General features: G+C 50.3%; 9 protein-coding genes across 9 annotated transcripts; 6 read left to right on the top strand and 3 right to left on the bottom strand.

Moving 5' to 3' along the window:
* Window positions 1-57: 57 nt before the first annotated feature.
* On the top strand, window positions 58-501 carry BO83DRAFT_232309 (uncharacterized protein). The gene has a single exon (XM_025526906.1). The coding sequence runs from the start codon at window positions 163-165 to the stop codon at window positions 442-444; it is 282 nt and encodes a 93-aa protein (XP_025389531.1). The 5' UTR covers window positions 58-162; the 3' UTR covers window positions 445-501.
* A 37-nt stretch (window positions 502-538) lies between these two features.
* BO83DRAFT_462224 (uncharacterized protein) lies at window positions 539-1,531 on the top strand (the record flags this gene model as incomplete). The annotated part of the gene is made up of 1 exon (XM_025537282.1): window positions 539-1,531. One exon carries the CDS (start codon window positions 539-541, stop codon window positions 1,529-1,531), a length of 993 nt encoding a protein of 330 aa, XP_025389530.1.
* A 1,675-nt stretch (window positions 1,532-3,206) lies between these two features.
* BO83DRAFT_377011 (serine/threonine-protein kinase) lies at window positions 3,207-5,387 on the top strand. The gene is made up of 5 exons (XM_025530885.1): window positions 3,207-3,586; window positions 3,717-3,768; window positions 3,840-4,047; window positions 4,100-4,256; window positions 4,328-5,387. The coding sequence occupies exons 1-5, from the start codon at window positions 3,505-3,507 to the stop codon at window positions 5,128-5,130; spliced, it is 1,302 nt and encodes a 433-aa protein (XP_025389529.1). The 5' UTR covers window positions 3,207-3,504; the 3' UTR covers window positions 5,131-5,387.
* Window positions 5,388-5,885: 498 nt separating this feature from the next.
* Window positions 5,886-7,056, top strand: BO83DRAFT_377009 (ubiquitin-conjugating enzyme E2). Its single transcript, XM_025530884.1, has 3 exons — window positions 5,886-5,965; window positions 6,040-6,311; window positions 6,402-7,056. Exons 2-3 carry the CDS (start codon window positions 6,161-6,163, stop codon window positions 6,683-6,685), a joined length of 435 nt encoding a protein of 144 aa, XP_025389528.1. The 5' UTR covers window positions 5,886-5,965; window positions 6,040-6,160; the 3' UTR covers window positions 6,686-7,056.
* A 68-nt stretch (window positions 7,057-7,124) lies between these two features.
* On the bottom strand, window positions 7,125-9,282 carry BO83DRAFT_377008 (NADH-quinone oxidoreductase subunit D). The gene is made up of 3 exons (XM_025530883.1): window positions 8,421-9,282; window positions 7,633-8,353; window positions 7,125-7,572 (listed from the first exon to the last, which is right to left on the bottom strand). The coding sequence occupies exons 1-3, from the start codon at window positions 9,090-9,092 to the stop codon at window positions 7,535-7,537; spliced, it is 1,431 nt and encodes a 476-aa protein (XP_025389527.1). The 5' UTR covers window positions 9,093-9,282; the 3' UTR covers window positions 7,125-7,534.
* A 180-nt stretch (window positions 9,283-9,462) lies between these two features.
* Window positions 9,463-11,147, top strand: BO83DRAFT_334637 (DNA-directed RNA polymerase core subunit RPC40). Its single transcript, XM_025528385.1, has 3 exons — window positions 9,463-9,566; window positions 9,638-9,742; window positions 9,841-11,147. Exons 1-3 carry the CDS (start codon window positions 9,522-9,524, stop codon window positions 10,810-10,812), a joined length of 1,122 nt encoding a protein of 373 aa, XP_025389526.1. The 5' UTR covers window positions 9,463-9,521; the 3' UTR covers window positions 10,813-11,147.
* On the bottom strand, window positions 10,882-12,841 carry BO83DRAFT_436061 (NEDD8-activating protein UBA3). The gene is made up of 6 exons (XM_025535928.1): window positions 12,587-12,841; window positions 12,437-12,538; window positions 12,381-12,386; window positions 12,238-12,317; window positions 11,893-12,189; window positions 10,882-11,827 (listed from the first exon to the last, which is right to left on the bottom strand). Exons 1-6 carry the CDS (start codon window positions 12,613-12,615, stop codon window positions 11,076-11,078), a joined length of 1,266 nt encoding a protein of 421 aa, XP_025389525.1. The 5' UTR covers window positions 12,616-12,841; the 3' UTR covers window positions 10,882-11,075.
* A 151-nt stretch (window positions 12,842-12,992) lies between these two features.
* Window positions 12,993-16,279, top strand: BO83DRAFT_357584 (telomere length regulation TEL2 family protein; the record flags this gene model as incomplete). The annotated part of the gene is made up of 6 exons (XM_025529258.1): window positions 12,993-13,865; window positions 13,917-14,264; window positions 14,318-14,404; window positions 14,455-14,992; window positions 15,043-15,759; window positions 15,817-16,279. The coding sequence occupies exons 1-6, from the start codon at window positions 12,998-13,000 to the stop codon at window positions 16,277-16,279; spliced, it is 3,021 nt and encodes a 1,006-aa protein (XP_025389524.1). The 5' UTR covers window positions 12,993-12,997.
* A 1,195-nt stretch (window positions 16,280-17,474) lies between these two features.
* BO83DRAFT_407009 (uncharacterized protein) lies at window positions 17,475-19,115 on the bottom strand (the record flags this gene model as incomplete). Its single annotated transcript, XM_025533923.1, has 5 exons — window positions 17,475-17,701; window positions 17,737-18,616; window positions 18,664-18,762; window positions 18,801-18,929; window positions 19,002-19,115. The coding sequence occupies 5 exons, from the start codon at window positions 19,113-19,115 to the stop codon at window positions 17,475-17,477; spliced, it is 1,449 nt and encodes a 482-aa protein (XP_025389523.1).
* Between the last annotated feature and the right edge of the window lie 303 nt (window positions 19,116-19,418).

Here is a 19,418-nt window from a genome sequence, read left to right as displayed (position 1 = left end):
TGGATGCATCTCATTGCCATTTCTATATCCGTTATCTAACTCAAAGCAACGACTCCTAATCATTCTCCTTCAAGACCTTCGGGACTTAGTAACCCCATGACCCAACTGACAATCAACAACCTTTAACCACATGTCCACATAGACATACACACCCAAACTAAAATGACCACTCGATCAACTACATCCTCAACCCCATCTCCATCTCCATCTCCAACCTCCCACCCAACAACCACACCAAGAACCAAAACATCAGGAACCACAAATTGGCCCCTTACCCTCCGCACAATCAAAAACCTCTATACCTCTCACCACTACCGCCAATGCATCGCCCACGCAGCAGAACATTTGTCTCTAACGGAGCAGCCGGTACAGTCAAGACTATTTATCCTATCCTATCTCCATTCTACTTTTCTTTCCTGTCTACGAGAATATATATTACTTTGAAATCTCTATGAGATCATGTGCTAACAAGATTGTCTTAATGATCGGATGGTGTTTGTGTGGGGTATAGATATACAAAACTTATCTCACATTCTACATGGCTGTTTCATATGAAGGGATGGGTCTTGCGGCCCATCAGTTCTCCGGTCAGAAATTGCCTCTTTTGCAGGCTGCTGTGGAGTGGTTTGGGGTTTGTGGGGGTGTCCTGGAGGAGGTGCAGGGTGGCTGGGATGGTGGCAGTGGGGTGCTGATGTGTGAGGAAGATGGTGATCCGTTTGTGGAGTATCATCGTCCTGATCATGATTATGATGGGGAAGATGGTAGAAAATGGGATGAGGAAGAGGAAGAGATGCTGTTCTCGGGTGAGAGTGACAATAGCTTCGATTATACCAACACCACTATCTCGACGTATAGTGAGGTGTCGTTTTTCGATGAAGGTGGAGAGGGAATTGAGGATGGGGATGAGCGTGGTCTTGTTCCTTCGCCATTGAAGGTGCGGAAGGTGTCTGGGGAGTCGGTTGGAGGTAGTAGCTCTCTGCAGGGTTCCGAGGGTGAGGACCATGCTATGGGTGTGGCCAAGGCAGGAGTTGGGGTTTCGTTGCCATTGCCGTTGAGGATTGCTGCCCCCACTACTTCTGCGTCTATCTATACAGGTCCCAAGAAGGAAGTTGGTATACAAACGTGGCAATCAGTCAAGACACCAGCTTACAAAGGCGAACTACAGACCAACACAACAATCGATTTCCTCCGTCAGCAGGTCACTTCAAGTATCACCACGCTGCATAGAATGATTACGGACGTGGCTGAGATGCAGTATGCACGGCGCATGTCCAAGGGAATGCGACGCTCTGGATCCTTTTGGAGCTTTAGTCCGGTCAAGGAGAAACAGGTTTCTGGTTGTGGTGGTGACGAAATACAGAAGTCTTCTTTTGGGGTCAAGGAGAGTACAGAGCAACGAATTGCGAGATTGCGGAGGGATGGATGGCAGACGGTTGGAATCCGGGAACAGAAGAGTGGATGGAAAGGGGAGGCATATTATCGGGAGTATTGTGAGCGAGTGTTGGATGAATTGTATTTGGGAAGATCTTGAGATTGATACATGGTGGCCATGATGGTTTAGGGGAATTTGGTGTTAAGTTATGGTTCATGATAGAATGTTTGCTAGTGTCATTATACCCATTATTGTAATACAGGTGCTCAATGAATTGGTTGAGCCTCCTTCAGGTTGAAGTCGCAAGTCAGACAGCCTAATTAAGCCCACGTAGTAAGTAATCAAGGAAACCTAACTTACTGGAATTTCCACGAGGCTAGCCAGGAAACCTGCATTCAGCCCGAGTGGAGAACGACAGGAATCATCCGAAGAGAGCAGGCCGTCAGTCAGCCTGTCAGGGCTAGACGGTGATCCAATGAACCGGCGTCAATCCGGCTAAGCATCCCAGATGAGATTTTAGGCTCCATCTCCGCGCCAATCCTTTAAAGGGGGCCAAAACAAAAAAAAAAAAAAAAAAATAGTTAGTATCAGAAACTTGGCGGACATAGCCCCTTTTGTATTGTGACCAATATGTCTCAGTCCGAAGACTCGGAGTGAAGAAAAAATAGTTAAAACGAATACGACATTCTTCATTATGTTCTTTTTGTTCAAAATGAGACCTTCAGTTTTCTTCTGAGGGTGTGGCTGGTGCCCAAGGCACAAAGCGCCAAAATAATTAGCTCCAGGGACTGACTGTCGGCATTGTTTCAGCTTGGAGAAGGGCGTGTCAGCATTGGCCCGCTGGCCGATTTCAGATTTGGGGGCCCCCGTTTCACCCTAAGCCACCTTTTATTCTAGATTCCCACCATTTTTCAGGGCGAAAATTTCTACCAGAACATATCACTTGCATGAAATGTGATGGTCATACTTTCGTAGAAAGCATCAGGCTGTGAAGTGAACAATGTGTCAATACCAGACGGATATCTAAACCCGGAATTACACTGCATTATGTAGTAATTGGACGCCAGACTTCACTGATTGTGACTGGGACTACTGCATCCATGGATCAGCCTAAGCCTACTAAAATGCGCTGCCTGGAGGAGCATCAGCCTTGCGTGGCCGCTCCATCACTCCGACCTCCACCATCCAATCCCTATAGATAGGATTTCCCTTCGAGATTGAGCCCCGCTGAGAAGAAAACCCCCCCCGTGGCTGTGCTGGGCAGCCATGGGATTAATGGGTTAAACTCTATCGCCGGGCCAGAACTTGACCTTTTTCTCGCTCTCTTTCCCCCCCTCCTTAACCAGATTTAATCGCTCGGCTCGCTAGTATTATTATTCCCTTTCTTCTTCTCTTCTGGTCAGTTTCAGCTGTCTGATCAACTGTTTAGCCTCCTTCCTTTTTTTTTCCCTTTCCGACCGACAACAACAGCGCATTGCATTGCCTTGCATTGCCTTGCCTGCCAGAGTCTTGCACGTGCAGCCATTACCATAAGCGATAAGCAGCGACCCCCCGATCAGGTACCGTGTGTTTACCCAGTTACTTAGTCTTAGTCTATTTTTTCTACCCCCTATCGGTGGATGGAGGGATTTACCCACCATCAATCAGCCTTCCCCCCTCCCACCCTCCACACGGACACTGTCGCTGCTCGTGTACGAAAGTTAATCTCACCAAATACTTACTTCTTCCGTCTTCCTCCCCCAGGTTTCTGTTTTTCAACCTTCGTCACTCGATTTCTCACAACGCGACTTTCGCGATCTCGTCTCTTGAATCGCCCCGCTACCAACCTCCCTCACGTGCGGGGTTTCCATTCAGCTTCGCGCTCGCTGGTCTCGAGCCCACCGCACACTACTACTCACGGATTAACCCCCCTTCCTAGGGCCTTCACTAAAGCCCTTCTACTCCAGTCACCATGAGTTGTAGGTCTTTACCTTTCTTCGTTTCCCTTCTCTTGTTTTTCTTTCGTCGCCGATCAGCCATTCGTTCATTCCACGATGGCATACCCTTTCATTAGCCCAGCTTGCCATTGACAGCCATTGATTGGTTTCTGTGCTATCGCGCCCGGAACGGCAGCCTCATGTCTTTCATGAGCCATGTCTTTGTCTCTTATTTCCACCATCACCTGGGGCCATTGCGTCCATGCAGGTGGCATTCTCATCCTGCTCTGCCTCTTCGGTTCGATCGTCCCATCACTACTTGCCCTGCTTGCACCCGTCCACCTCTCCCGGTGGTTTTTATTGAGCGGCTATACTGGTTCTCTCCATTCCTGCAACGTCCAAGTGCTGACCAATGGATGATTTCACAGTCCATAATATGCTCAACAAGCTGTCGGGACAGCCCGAAAGCTACGAGAAAAAGTACGATAGGATCCTTCTCGCTTCCCCTTGCATCTGCAGACATATAATAACCGCTGTGCAATTCGTTTCAGGTCCCACTATAAGTTCGGACGCACACTCGGCGCTGGTACGTACGGTATCGTTCGTGAAGCCGACAGCAGCAAGGGAAAGGTTGCCATCAAGATCATCCTGAAGAAGAATGTCCGGGGCAATGAACGCATGGTCTACGATGAATTAGAGATGCTTCAGGCTCTCGACCATCCCAACATTGTCCATTTCGTCGATTGGTTCGAATCGAAGGTCGGTTGCATCAAGGATACTCTAGACGGTCCCCTGTCTAACGCTATGGCAGGATAAATTCTACATTGTCACACAGCTGGCCACTGGTGGTGAGCTGTTCGACCGCATCTGCGAGTACGGCAAGTTCACCGAAAAGGATGCCTCTCAGACCATTCGCCAGGTGCTGGGCGCCGTCCACTACCTGCACGAACGCAATATCGTTCACCGAGGTGTGTCCTATATATCGTCAATTGTTCACTTTCCAAGGACTTGGACTAATCTTGGCATCCACTCTAACTAGACCTGAAACCCGAAAACCTTCTCTACCTTGGTCCCGACCCCCATTCCCCTCTGGTCCTTGCAGATTTCGGTATTGCCAAGATGCTGGATAGCCCGAGCGAGGTCCTGACCAGCATGGCGGGCTCCTTCGGCTACGCCGCCCCAGAGGTCATGCTCAAGCAGGGTCACGGCAAGGCCGTCGATATGTGGTCCCTCGGTGTCATCACCTATACCCTGCTTTGCGGTTACTCCCCCTTCCGCTCCGAGAACCTGTCCGACTTGATTGAAGAGTGCCGAAGCGGAAAGATCATCTTCCACGAGCGCTACTGGCGCGATGTTTCCCAGGACGCCAAGGACTTCATCCTCACCCTGTTGCAGCCCAATCCTTCCAAGCGTGTCACATCCGATGAGGCCTTGAAGCACATCTGGTTGACCGGTGAATCGGCCAGCGACCGCGACTTGCTGCCCGAGATCCGTGCCTACATTGCCCGCTCTCGTCTCCGCCGAGGCATCGAAATCATCAAGCTGGCGAACCGCATTGAGGCTCTCAAGATGCAGGAAGACGATGAGGACATTCCCAGCCCGGTGGAAATGGCAGAGAAGGCATCTGGCACGACGCCCTTCCCTCAACTCTCGCCCAATGGCAAATCGGATTCCGCGCCAGCGGAGGGCGAGGCGACCGGCACGAAGAAGCGCAGTCTGAGCAAGATTGCCCGCGGCGCCATCTTCCGTGAAGTTGTGCTCGCGAAGGTCCGTGAGGTGAAGGAGAACGAGGAGCGCGAGAAGGTTGAGCGCGAAGCTCGTGAGCGGACCACCCATGCATGAGGCCTGATCGGATGGCGTTGATAGAGACTTGCTTTCTGCTGCTGCACCGGTTCCATTCTTATTGGGTCACGGACCATCACTGAACTGTTTTCTGTGAATAACTTTCGATGATTCCCCGTCCATATACTGATCTGGCGTATTCTTTTTGCTGTTTCTTGGTTTGCTGAACGAGATGGGACTTTTAATGGAGGCTTCGGTTTACGGAGATAATATTCCTTTTTGTGATCTGAAATCATACTCGGCTTGACATGATCTTCCAACTATACGCCGCATGTAGATGACTCGCATCGATGTAACTGCCTCCAAAATGTGATCAGGCAGAGTAGAAACAACAGTCTAATCATGACCAAATCAGATGCCGGGATGTCACGTGGGGGATGTCCCCAGCGTGATCGGTCCGGGCCAATCAGGTGATGTGGTGCGGCCCCGTCAGCCACCGCCAGCAGATGATCGCCCGGAGATACCCTCGCGGCCCTCTTTTAAGTAACTTCCTGTCCCCTCTCTTTCATGTTCCCCTCTTCGGTCTCTCTTCACTCAGGGCTTTTTTTTTTTCCCCGGGCATTCACTACTACTAGATCCCTTAGCACCGTTACTCTTCAGCCTTTCACTGATCCTGCCCCGTCCACAACTCATCCGCCGTCTCGTCGATCGCCCCGCCCTAAGTTGTAGACGTCATACATCTGTGCGCCTCTACGATCTGACAATTCCTTCCCGACAAGGCTGGCCGACTATTACCCACCAGATCTTCCCTGAGCAATCTCCAATAAACCGACTGTCACTTCTGCCTTGAAGAGGCGCTCTGCCCACCATGTTTGCCGGCAAGCGCCTGAGCAAGGTAAGTCATCATGCCACCTACCACCCCGCTCATCATCATCTCGACCATTGCAACTAACACAAATCTACATACAGGAGCTCCTAAAGGTACCCTTCCCTAATACCTGCAACATTCACCCTACCAGATCGATCACAGCCATTATCGACTCTCCAATGGCGCTACTCCCTCACAAATCAACTAACCCCCCCACCACAGATGAAAGACCACCTCCCCCCCGGGATCACAATCGTCAAGTCCGAAAACCTCGAGGAATGGCAAATGGACATCAAAGTCCTCGACTCCAACCCGCTCTACCAGAACGAAATCTACCGACTCAAATTCACCTTCAGCAACAAGTACCCAATCGGTATTGTACCCCCCCCCACAATTACAATTTTCTCCCACAGTCCCTCAAATCATGAACAATACTAACGCATTAATTATAAAATTGTAATAGAACCCCCCGAAGTCCAATTCATCGAATGCCCACCCACCTCCGACCACCCCCGTCCCATCCCCATCCACCCACACATCTACAGCAACGGCATAATATGTCTCGATTTGCTCAGCTCGGCAGGCTGGTCACCCGTACAGACGGTCGAGAGCGTCTGCATGAGTATTCAAAGCATGTTGACCGCCAATTCGCGCAATGAGCGACCTCCCGGTGATAGTGACTTTGTGTCGTATAATCGGAGGAGACCTAGGGATATTAATTTTCATTATGATGATGATAATGTATAATATTTCAGGGGACTGGGGTGGGGGGAGGGGGTGAAATTATTGGTGGTGGATGTTGCATTGATATTGGCGCGTGATCTTGATCTTCCATTTTCAGTTTACATCATATTCAAGTTACCCTTTTTGATTCGCTATTTGCTTTGCTTGCTTGCTTGATTCTTATCAAGGCGAACAAGGAGTTTAACTGGATTTCGGACGGAGCGTTGGTATTATGCATGAAATGCATTTACGTGTGGGTTTTATTTATTTATTTTTTTTTTCTTGTTTACTCTTTCTTTACACAGTTACATCTCCTGTCTTATATATTACAACATACATACATATACATATTTCGCTACACTCTCTCTTCGGTACACAGACAACTGAAAATTGACCCTAGGGGTTACATTTAAAATTGTCACGTTTACTTCCCATAAACTACTACTTCTACTACTGCACCAAATCCAAAATCATACTCGATGTTTTGAGTCACTATACACAGGGTTTATGGAAGAGAGAACAAGGAGGAAAGAAAAAAGGGGGAGGAGGACAGACAGACACAGTCGACGGAAGCAACATCAGCGACACAGATACAAAGGAAAAAGTTCAACGCCATAAAGCAAAGTAACAAGCAAAAGGACATTGGTACAGCAGGTTGAACCTGGTTTTTGGGGAGATCGCCATAGTCCAAAGGTGGACCTGTTACACAAACTCGCACACAAGCCGAATGTGATGGTAATAGTAGAGACAATTAATCTTTCTCTTGGTATATCTGCAACTTCTAATCGAGATTTTGGCACCAATAAATCAGGGTCATGTGTCTTTGAGCTGTTATACAGGTCTTCGTTGGAGATCAGACGGTCCTATCCTTTTCTACCGGTCAACCTCACCGAACACAAGATCCATCGTTCCTAAAAAGAAATGCGTTAGTTTGTTGTTGATATGGTAGAGGCACTGTGAGTATAGCTTACCAATAATAGCGACAGCATCGGCCAGAAGGTGGCCACGAGACACTTGGTCGAAACCACCCAGGTGAGCAAATCCAGGAGCACGGATCTTGCAGCGGTAGGGTCTCTCGCTACCGTCACTGACAAGGAACACACCCATCTCACCCTTGGGAGCCTCAATGGCGGAGTAGGTCTCACCCGGGGGAACGGCGTAACCCTTGGTGAACAGAAGGAAGTGGTGGATCAGAGCCTCCATGTTCTCCTTCATGGCCGCACGAGGAGGGGGGGAGATCTTGTAGTCCTCAACACGGACGGGACCAGCGGGCATCTGGTTCAGGCACTGGTGGATGATGCGCAGGGACTGGCGGAATTCCTCCATACGGCAGAGGTAACGGTCGTAGCAGTCACCGTTGACACCGACGGGCACGTCGAACTCAACCTTGTCGTAGGCATCGTAAGGCTGGGACTTACGGATATCCCAGGGGATACCGGAACCACGCAGCATGACACCGGTGAAACTCATGTTGAGGGCATCGGCAGCCTTGACAACACCAACACCCTGGGTTCTGGCCTTCCAGATACGGTTATCTGTGAGCAGTTCCTCGGTCTCGTCAATGCGGTCACCGAACTGAGTAGCCCACTGGTAGATATCGTCGAGGAGACCAAGGGGCAAATCTTGGGACACACCACCAGGGCGGACGTAGGCAGCGTGGAGACGGGCACCGGAGACACGCTCGTAGAATTCCTAAATTCAAGGACTCATGTCAGTCATTGCGGCTAGCACACAGCTCTGCATGCCAGAAAACACCTACCATGAGCTTCTCACGTTCCTCGAAACCCCACAGGAAAGGTGTCAAAGCACCAACATCCATCGCGTGGGAAAGGACGGACATGAGGTGGTTCAGAATGCGTGTCATCTCACCGAACAGTGTCCGGATGTACTTGGCTCTCTCAGGAATCTCAACGTTCAGCAGCTTCTCAACAGCCAGGGAGAAGCACTGCTCGTTGGTCATCATGGAGACGTAATCCAATCGGTCGAAGTATGGCAGGGCTTGCATGTAGGACTTGTATTCGATCAACTTCTCGGTACCACGGTGAAGCAGACCGACGTGGGGATCGGCGCGGACGATCTCTTCACCATTGAGCTCCAGAATCAAACGCAACACACCGTGAGCGGCAGGGTGCTGAGGACCGAAGTTGACGGTGTAATGGCGGATTTTGCGGCCGGCTCCAGTGTCCTCGGACTCGAGGGCGGCGCCCACATCAGCCTCCGAAGGGCCCTCCTTGTTGGCCAGAGATGTGAAGGTCGGGTCGGCCGGGATGAGGCGGGTGGCCTGGTAGCTGGTGGGTTCTGCGTACCGGCGAGGCAGCGACGTTGAAATCGTCCGGGATCTGGGGATAGCAGTGTTTCTGGAGAAGCTCGAGGGGCGGAGGCAGAGCCTTTTGGGCGCGCTGCCCGCCAGGCGAGTGAAGGAAGCAGCCATTCGGGAGAGCGGGGAGTGAGGATGAGGGTAAAGCGAGGCGGAGAGCCCTCAATCCAGACGCAATTGGGTTGGAAGGAGGGGGAATTGGCGGGGATTGGAAGCGATGCGGACTGACGCTTGCTCCTCGTTGGATGAGGTTGCGCTTTCCAGGCGAGATACAATTTGGGCAGTCACGTGAGGGGAGCTTATGGTCATCAGCCCGTCTCTGGTTGGTCTGCCGTTAGCCACTTAAAACTCTCACCACTAGTGCCGATTCCCCTTAAACTGCTGGGTGTGTTATATACACCCTTTTCTCCGCCTTTGCGGCCTGCAGAATTTCAGAAAATACTGCCGCTTCCGCCAAAGAACTTTTCGCAGTTGCTCCCTCCACTTTGTCTGTCCCTCTTCCTCCTCCAAATTTCCCCGCGGCTTCTAAGTCCATCGTTCATCATGGCGCCTCTCGTTCCCTCGCAGGAGGAGCTTGATCGCAGAAGGGTATGTTCTGTCTTCCGACCGTGACCTCTCGTTCCTATTTCGTCCATCATACTGACTGCATTGACTTCCAGATCGTCGACATCAACCCAGAGACCGTCTCCAACATCCCCTCCACAGATTTCCCTGGTCATTGGCCCGGCGAGTCGCACGAATGGTCTCTCGAAAAGTTCAAGAATGTACGTTGGTAGTACTCAAGTGTTCGCGCTCACATTGTGACTTCTCCACACAAGTCCCATCAGCTTTGCGCTCACACGTCCCTTTTTTTCGCGAACAGGATCTCAAGATCGACTTCCACCGCAACGAGCGTTTCGAAGCCTCCTTCTCTCTCATCGGAGTCGACGCCTCCATTGCCAATGCCTTCCGTCGTATTCTCATGGCCGAGGTGCCCAGCATCGCCATTGAATACGTTTTCGTCCACAACAACACCTCTGTCATCCAGGATGAGGTCCTCGCACAACGTCTGGGTCTGATTCCCCTCAAGGGTTCCGTGGAGGGCATCAACTGGATGCGCTGGTTCAAGAAGCCCACCGACGACGATCCCAATGGCAGCAATCCCGCCGACTACAACACCATCGTCTTGCGCTTGGACGTCGAATGTACTAAGAACCCCAACGCGGACCCGGAGGAAGATGATCCCCGCAAGCTCTACAAGAATGCGCACGTCTACGCCAAAGATATCACATTCCACCCCGTCGGTCGCCAGGAACAATTCTTTGCTGGCGATGACGCAATCCAACCCGTCAACCCGGACATCCTGGTCGCCAAGCTCCGTCCTGGTCAGTCGATCGAGATGGAACTTCACTGTATCAAGGGTATCGGTGCCGACCATGCCAAATTCTCCCCCGTCGCCACGGCTAGCTACCGTCTACTCCCCGACATCAAGATCCTCCGCCCCATCATTGGAGACGATGCCAAGAAGTTCGCCAAGTGCTTCCCTAGTGGCGTCATTGGCCTCGAGAAGGTCACCCGTGAGGAGGCCAAGCAGAAGGACAGCGGATATGAGGGCCACGAGGGCGAATTGAAGGCAGTTGTTGTGGATCCCTTCAAGGATACCGTCAGCAGAGAGTGTCTGAGACACGAGGAGTTCCAGGGCAAGGTCAAGCTCGGTCGCGTCCGCGACCACTTCATCTTCAACATCGAGAGTGTTGGCCAGTTCGAAAGTGATACCCTCTTCCTGGAGAGTGTCAAGGTCCTGAAGCTTAAATGCGCAAGATGGAAGCGGGGCTTGACGGACCTCATGCGCTAAGTCAAAGCCATTTGACTCAGCCTTCCGTGAAAAATGATTCAAAGCTATATAATGCATTGGCCTGGCGTTGGATTGTCTTGTTGATTTTGTACATTTACGAAAAGTTGGTGACAACCTTCTTTACACTTGTTGGGAGTCTGGACTGGGATCTTTTTGTGATAGAAAAAGCAGATTTGACTTCCTAGGTCTTGAATATGATCATCAGAGCATCAGCGATTCTTCGTAACGTGTAGTTGCCGGTCCATCTCAGCGGCTCTTCTCGTCTATTGAAACGCCAGTCGGAAGCGGAAATCGATGATATACGCCGGGTCACTGACTGCGATTTCCTGGCCGTCCTCAATCAAGTCCTTCAGCTTGAGCTTCAGATTAGCGCGAGTCTGTTCCTCCAACTGCGGCGGGAACCGTTGGTAGAGTGTCTTCTCCTCCGTCCTCATACTGGGCTTCTTCAGTTGAGCCTCAGGCCGTTCTCCAAGGGTCTCGATGAATTCTTCCAGCGTCATGTTCGGGTTCACGTTCAATTTGCGTGCCAGGTTTCCGCACACCGGACAGTCCGGCTTCTTCTCCGCCTCAAATGTGTACGTGTACACGCCCTCTTCTCCTGCATACATCATATAGTTCTCAAGGTACGGGTTGCACGATGTGGCAATCTTCAATGCCTCGGAGGTGGTCGCCGCTGCGATCACAGCATTGGTTGAGGCAATAGCCGGAATGATGTTCTTGACAACTCCCTGAGTCATCTGGAAAGTGACGCCAGGGATATTGAACTGCTTCGCCCGTTCCAGAGCAGCATTGTAGACCCAGCCAATGTGCTCCATGTCGTCACTATCGAATGCGTCATCTTTGCGCTGTTCCTGCCAAGCGATCTGATGAGCCCATTCGATGCAGTGTTGAGGCTGGCGCGGAATGGTTGCGATGGTACAAAGAGGAACGGCCGGTCGCGGCGCGTGCATATCAAGCTGACACTCAATACAAGAGGAAAGTGTGGGTAAAATTACACGCGCCTGTCCCTTGAATCCTGTTATCGGTCAGTTGTAATTTTTTATTTTTTCTTTTGCATCCAGCATAAGTGAGCAAACATACCTTCTGTTCCACCATCGATGAGCGGCTTCAGACTTTCTGGGTCCTCGAAATCGACCATTCCGACCAGAGTCGAGTTAATCCAACGTCTGGCTTCGATGCTATCCAGACCACAGACGATGATCTTGAATTGCATGTAGTAATCTTCGTCTTTGTCTTGGATCTTCCCTACATACGGTGTGATCTTTACCCCCTTGACTCGTCTTTCTACAAAGGCAGCAGCAACCTCAGCTTTGGGCTTGCCTATGTCTGACTGGCGAAATAGAAATTGTCTGTTCAGGTTGGAAATATCGATCGTATCTGCACGTGTTGGTCATTTGTAGTGATTACAAGTTAGGAAGGACTTACCCATATCAATGACGTGGATGTCTTTGAAGCCTGACAGAGCCAGGTTTTTGAGGATCTCACATCCTAGTCCTCCAGCGCCGCTGTAAGCAGTGCTTGGTTATTATCCATGTATTTCTAAGGGAGTAAGAATCTCCTTGACTTACATGACCCTGTAATACCGTTAGCGAGCACGACGGGTCCGAAACAGTCAGATACGTACAGAATTTTGGATGACTCTAAAGCACTTATCGTCTCTGGTCCAGGGACCCAATCTTCATCACTGAAGGGTCCGGACTTAGTCAGGACGCTGTATAGATGCTTCCTGGGAGATATGAGCAGCTGCGGCTATGGGGTGAAGAAATCATCTCACCATCGCTGAGGCGAACTTGTAGCTGCCATTTTCCAATTATGTTGTCTAGGGTAGCCACGTCGCTAATTATGTGCCTCTACTCAAGCTCTTGTTGCATAAGCAAGTGATCTCTTGCCTCCGAGCTGCACTTATTGTGAGCTCCTGCGCCAGCTTAGATAATCTGGCGTCCAAGATATAAGCAGAATAATGGCTCCACAGCCAAGAGCTATTTTGCTATGAATTCCGACTTATCAGATTGTAGACAGCGTGAAGGTGATGGTGGGATGATGAGGATGATGAGTCTCGAATGGTCGTTAGATCGATACAGCACCGCCCCACGTGACCCCTCCGCGCCATACAATTTCCTCCAACTTCCACAACTTGGTCCTCCTTTCCTCGTAACTTTTACGTGGATAATGCCACGTTAGTAAAATGGATGGACTACTCACGGCCGTTAAAACGGTCAAGCACAGCCAGCAGCCCATCTTGTCGGCTGCTGCCGAGGGAATATATTCAGTCACCACATCTAACGGCTCTGAGCACCGGTCCAAAGCCGATCTCCCCGGGGACCCAACATCCTCAGATCATATCTTGGCCGTCTTGAAGGCAAAGCCCGACGAGCACGAACTTGCTCAAGTTCTAGCCATACTAGATCCATCAAATAAGACAGCAAGTCCAAACGGTTTTGATATCCGGGTTCCGCGCCCAGTAACAGCGCAAATTCTCAATGCTCTGGTTAGCATTACAATCCCGGATCATTGGGAGGCTCTTGGGCCACAATCCCAAAGCTCAAAGTCTGGTAGTTCGAAACTACGAGCTGCTCTTCTGAGATGTCTTAGCAGTGTCGCGGGTATCAGTTGCTTGGTGACCCAGCTCCGTTCTCTCATAGCTGCGTCCCGTTCATCGGCTGAGCAGGCGAAATCATCCGGTCATAAGATACAGATTAGAGATATCATTGCGGTTATTTCCGCCTTGCTGGAGCCGAGTGACTTTGCGTTTCGCCTATACGCTGACATGAATAATCTGTACAGCAATGCGACGCAGAAGCAAGTGGCTTGGAGGGAGTTGCTCTCGGTGCTTGCTGCCAGTAAAGTATTGTCTACAGCGGCAGAAGCACTTACTCTGATCTCTGACCTTGACGGGATTTCTACAATCTCATGGATCGGGGAAGGCTCAAAATACGCTACCTGGCTAGGTTCGAATATCTGCTATATGGCATCGAAGACTGCTCTCAGTGATGAAGAGGCTTGGAAATCCGTGGCTCTTTTGACTGGGAGGTCGCTAAGCTTGGGCTATACAGGTAATTGAGTAAGCCTTTACTGATAGGCTTGGTAGGCTAAGCGTGATACAGATCAAATTGTCAAAGAGATCTATACCGGACTTCTTGTTCAGCAACCGCTTTCCGAACAGTACAGCTCGCTTTTTGACCGTCTCCGGCCAACGGAACAACTAGCATTGCTTGAGGCTGTCTTTCGGGATCTTGAGAAAAAGCAGTTCTTAGGTGAAATACCTGGTAACAGTGCCAGCAACACCTCGGGACAAGTGGTCAGTAGCGTAGCAGCTCTCTGCTCAATTGCCGTGTCAAAACGGTCACATCTGCAAGGTCAGATCATAGATTGGCTGTCAAGAGGCCAAGGCGGTTCGATCCATTCACTGGGGTTGCGCCGTGCTCTAGTGGCTACATTGGCACAGCAAGAAGGTAGGAGTAAGCCCGCTTAACAATGTTCTTCTGGCTGACAGGGATCACATTAGACTCGATGAATACTCTTCTTAGTAAGAGTCTAGATCAATCAGGCGACAAGTTCTACATTCAGCACGCTCCTATCAGGTGTCAAGAAGGTACTGTATCGATTCATTCTGTATAGCAGAAAGGCACTAATATATATCAGCCAATGCCCAAATTGTTCTTCTCGCTGCGGGCTACCTCCAGCGGCTTGATGCTGCAGCAATGATGTTTATTGGACGCACCGGACTCTTTCTGAATACAATCTCAAACCGCCTAGCAGCGTCTTCGCCGAGAGCTCGCTTTCTCGGTATGTTGATTGGAACTACCATTTCGCAGCTCATCGAGCAGCAAGGTAAAGGGATGAGGTTCGATCTCGAGGAAATGGAGAGCGATGAGGCACATTGGTATTTGGACCTTGCCAAAGTACACGATACTGTTGGGTCTATTGGATCCATTGAATCGCTCAGTGGACCAGCGACAAAATCGACGGAAAAGCCTACCAAGAAAAGGACCTCTGCGACTGATACGCCCAAGAAAGACACTAGAAGAGCAAAGATTGTTGCTATAGAAGAGATTAATGACTCGGATCAAGAGGATGAAGAAGATGAAGACTTCATCCCATATGAAAAGCCCGATGAAGACCCCTCAGATTCTGATGATGACCCAACCTTGCTCCAACGCAACAAACCTACCGCACCAGTGTATGTGACAAAACGAACCGTAACACATATGGCCACTAACCATGAGTTAGGTACATCCGCGACCTCATAACCTACCTACGCGACACGGAAAACGTAGAGCGCTACGAGCTGGCTGTTTCCACCGCCCCTTCCTTAATCCGACGCAAGACCGGCTTTGGAACGGAGCTTGCTGAGAATATAGAAGAACTAGCACTCGTTGTCGTGGGCTTACAGGAGCATGGGAAGATCCCCAGATTCCAGGAAATCCAACTTCAAAGTATGATCGCACTGATCGTATCTCAACCTCTCAAGATGGGCCACTGGTTCTCGGCCATTTTCTTCGATGGGGACCTATCTCAACCACAGCGCTCTACGATCCTCACAGCTCTAGGCTTGAGTGCTCGCGAACTCGGCGGAAATGGCGAAGCAGACGCTAAAGCACTAGGTCTTCCACGCGTATCCGACGCTTCGTTCCCGTCCAAAAAGCTCCCTGGTAACCTCGAGGCTCTGTATCAGCCTGAGGCCGAATCGCCAATCGCAAACCTAACCAAGCAATTATCACGCGCCTCACTCGAACCACTAGCTGCCGATGCCTCAGATTCCCTGTCTGGGCCCAATGCACTCAAGGTCCGCACATTCTCCTCCCGAATGGAAGTCGAAAAGAAACGTCAGCAACGCGAAGCACAGCGACAGAAGTCCACCGCAAAGGATCTATACAGAGTCCTTGCAGATGGGTTCTTCTACCCTCTGAAGGGCCGTTTCGAAATGATGATCATGCAATTTTCATCGTATGTTCTCCTTCCTCCCCAAATTTTCCACACAAGTCATCATCACTAACAAACCAGTTCCACCGCTCCCTCCTACAACCCCTTCTACGCCCCCCATCTCCTCAGTCTCTTCATCCAAACACTCACACTCATCCTCTCAACAATGGGCCCTCACACGCCCCATCTCGCAGCCGCCACACACGAAACATTGACGTTCCTGCTCTCCCTCCACGCTCGCCCCATATCAGACGATCCCGGCATCTTGTCCTCCCTTCTATCCCTCTTCCTCGCAGCTGTAGACTTGAACGTCGCCTCCGGGACATCCGGAGAAGAGCGCCTGGTCACTGAATTCGCCACGCAAGTCATGGAGCTGCGAGAATGGGTAGGGGAGATATTTGACAGAACGCCGCCGGTCCAAGATACGAGCGATCCGCGGGAACAGGTGCGGACATTAGCCGCAGGTGTCATGGTGAAATTGGGAGAGGTGATAGAGCGATACCAGGGACGGCTGATGGGTGTGAATTCCGGATTCAGGTACTAATTATAATTAAACAATCCCAATAAAGTCTATAACAACTTCAACACGATATACCCAACCGTCATGTCTGATCCTCTAGAAAAGGCGTCGTCCCCTCTCACCCATTCACAGTAGTGGTGGTGGTGATGCTGATGGTGGTGATATCTATAGGTATCATTCCCACTCCCCTGTTGTTGCCTACGAACGCTCCTATCACAATTTGGTAACAACGGTACGACGTGCTGATAGTAAATCGTTTGGTATGTGTTAATGCTTTTGTACTTCCATATATAATGCATTATCCGATACGTTTAGGCTGTCTACGCAGAAGAGTAGTACCAGGCTCGACAATCTCCGATCCTGCTGGAGCAAGCGCAGATGGTTGGTGATTTCTGTTGAAGGAGGGCGCATTTCAACAAATAAGAATAGTAGATTCTAATAGATAGTACTGGAATCATAGTAGTTACGGCGGTGCCAAAAAAACACTAAGTCTAGACCCGTTCCTCACAGTATGTCAATGGGGCGGGGCGTGCGCGAGATACGTGATGGTGTGTAGGGAGAGGGTTAATTGCAACTACCTAGATTAGTAAGTCTGCTACGTGGACGTTGTAATGCGGTTGACATAAATGAGAGCTTCTAGAATCTAGACTTAACAGGTAGCGGGTGCTGGCTCGTTAGGGACGTATTTGAAGGGGGACGTTGACGGTCCTCTTCTCGTTTTGCTTTGCTTATAGAGGTGTCAAACGTGGTGGCTTTGGTCATATTGGTCCGGTCCTATTAGGTATGCGAAGATTCTCTATTTTAGGGTCATGTGTTCTGGATGGAGTTGCAAGTGGCTTGGGAAGCTGGAAGACCAAGTCTATGATGCTAAAGCCTCTCTTAAAGTTTGCTGGAGACTTACGCAGAACTACAATATAGAGAGTCAGTGTGAGAAGCCCTCCAGGATACGGAAGACCTCCCAAAGCACGGGAGATGGCCGACGGACGTGCGTCACAGGACGCAGCAGAGCGCGAGGCTCGCAATGCTGTCACTCTCGGGCTGGGTGACTAGAAGACTACGCAACAATTGTCATCGTCTGGGAAGAGCGCCCAGGATCGCCGGAGAAACGCGACACGTCGGCATGCTCAGAATGAAAATTCTGGCAGTCAGGCGGCGACTCAAGGAGACACGGGGCAGAGCGGGAGTCAAAACCAAGCATGACATCGATCAGATCGATTGTCTAATTTGCAGAAGGTGACTCTGGGTTAGATGGTGCTTCTTGGGCGACTGAAAAGGCATCACGAAGATGACCTTCATATATCTCTTTCTCTTTCAGCTTGCCGTCAAGGAAAGATTGTATGTCCGGGGTCCAATATGGCGACACAGTCCGTTCAAACTCCACCATCCCAGCATCATCCAGTTTCGAGTATCTTGGTTGTATGTGATCTAGGAAGATATTGTATAAACCTTTGGGGGTTTCGAGTGCGTGAAGTACCAGAAACTTCCAATTGCCCAGCCTCGTCTCATGATACTCGCGAGACCCAAATACTTCTTTCCCGCTTGAGAGCGAGTCTGTTCTTCCTGGTCGAAGACTTCCATGAATTCGGCATGAATCTCACTGAAAGCATCAAGATGTTCTCCTTCGTATAACTGGTCCACTCCGCGACTTGTGAGCCAATAGGGCGGATGGAGCATCTCAACTGGTCGTGAGCATGTCCACTCTAGGTCAACGAGTGACTTGATGTTCCAGTCGCTGTCGACAAAGAGGTTACTTTGGTGTAGATCCGTCAAGGTCATGATAAACGGCCCACGTCGATGTTTGCGACAGGAGAAATATGGCAGCAGAGCTCGCATTATGGTCAGAGTTGACAGCTGCGCTTCACCGTCGGCCTTGTCTCGTATCGAATTTGGGACATGGCGTAACCGACTGTCATGATAGGACAGCAAGTCCATATAGTAACTATCGCTTGTTGAATACACGAGGTCTCTGTCCATGTTTGTGGGGACGGACTCGTTTTCTAGATGATGAAGACGAAGTGTTAAAGGGCGATTGGTGAGCTTTACAATCCCTTGGTTATCGATTGTCAGAGATCCTATTCGGTCGAAAGGAAACTGGGCTAATGATAGTATAATCTGACTCAACCCGCGGAAAAGGTTGGCTCTGCGTTTGCGGTCGTGGCGTAACCTATCCCAAGACTCAGAAAGCATCACGGCATCAGAGCTTCCGACGTGGTCCAAAAGTAAATAACCCGTTTTCAGGCTGTAAGGGCAGTTTCCACTTGAGTAAGGTGGTCGGATTGGATACCCGATAAGAGGCGATAGCACACGGTGAAGGTACCATTTTAGGCGGCTGACGATGGAGGTGTGCTGAATCGCGGTGAACTAGGCCAGGGTTAACTTAACTCTCAGAACTTCAGCAACTCACTTACACATGGGCCTTGTGCAAATGCGAAGCCCCACAATTGCGGTATGGGTATAGAAGGACAGTTCTGCCGAGTCCATATATAAGTTGCAGCCTCGCAGCGAAGCTTTTCGTCCGAATCCCTGGTTGTTGACTCTCTCCCACTTTATAAGGCAGAGGAAACCTCACGAGGACCCTTTTGGATGTTCTACCATCCTGCCCATCAATGACAACTGGGATGCACACATTGAAGCTTCCGGAGATCCAGTCTTTGACTTCTTCGACACGGCATGTCTGTTTTTTATTTGAATTCATATGATACGACACAATAGATTCGATTACGGTGCGATGTTGATACAAGTATACATAGAAATCAAAGCGCCGTTGTGGATATGATAGCTCTTGGAGGACATTGTCATCGTCGTCTAGAGCCGCAGAGAGACTGATTTGTCCGTGGAGTAGCGGCAGCGCACCCGGCATGCTGGCCGGTCGGGTGGTTTGAGGGACTACAGTGCAAATGAATGTCAATGTAGCCTCTCACAGCGCAAAATAAATCAGACTCAAGGATTTCAACACCCACTGTCTGGCCTAATGCCAAAATTGCGAGGGTTGGGAAGACTGCTAGGTGACTTAAGGGGATAGAGATAGACGGACAACGAGTTAGAAGAGTAAGGCCAATGTGCTAAGGCCGCTAGCCCCCTTTCGGGTGGAGTTTTTTCAGGCCTGAGGCCCCCAGCTCCGGTACCTAGGATACTTGGGAGGAACGACAAAAAAACACATTGC

This window comes from Aspergillus eucalypticola, assembly GCF_003184535.1.
Source record: "Aspergillus eucalypticola CBS 122712 chromosome Unknown BO83scaffold_8, whole genome shotgun sequence".
NCBI lineage: Eukaryota > Fungi > Ascomycota > Eurotiomycetes > Eurotiales > Aspergillaceae > Aspergillus > Aspergillus eucalypticola.
This window is presented reverse-complemented; position numbering and strand designations above follow the sequence as displayed.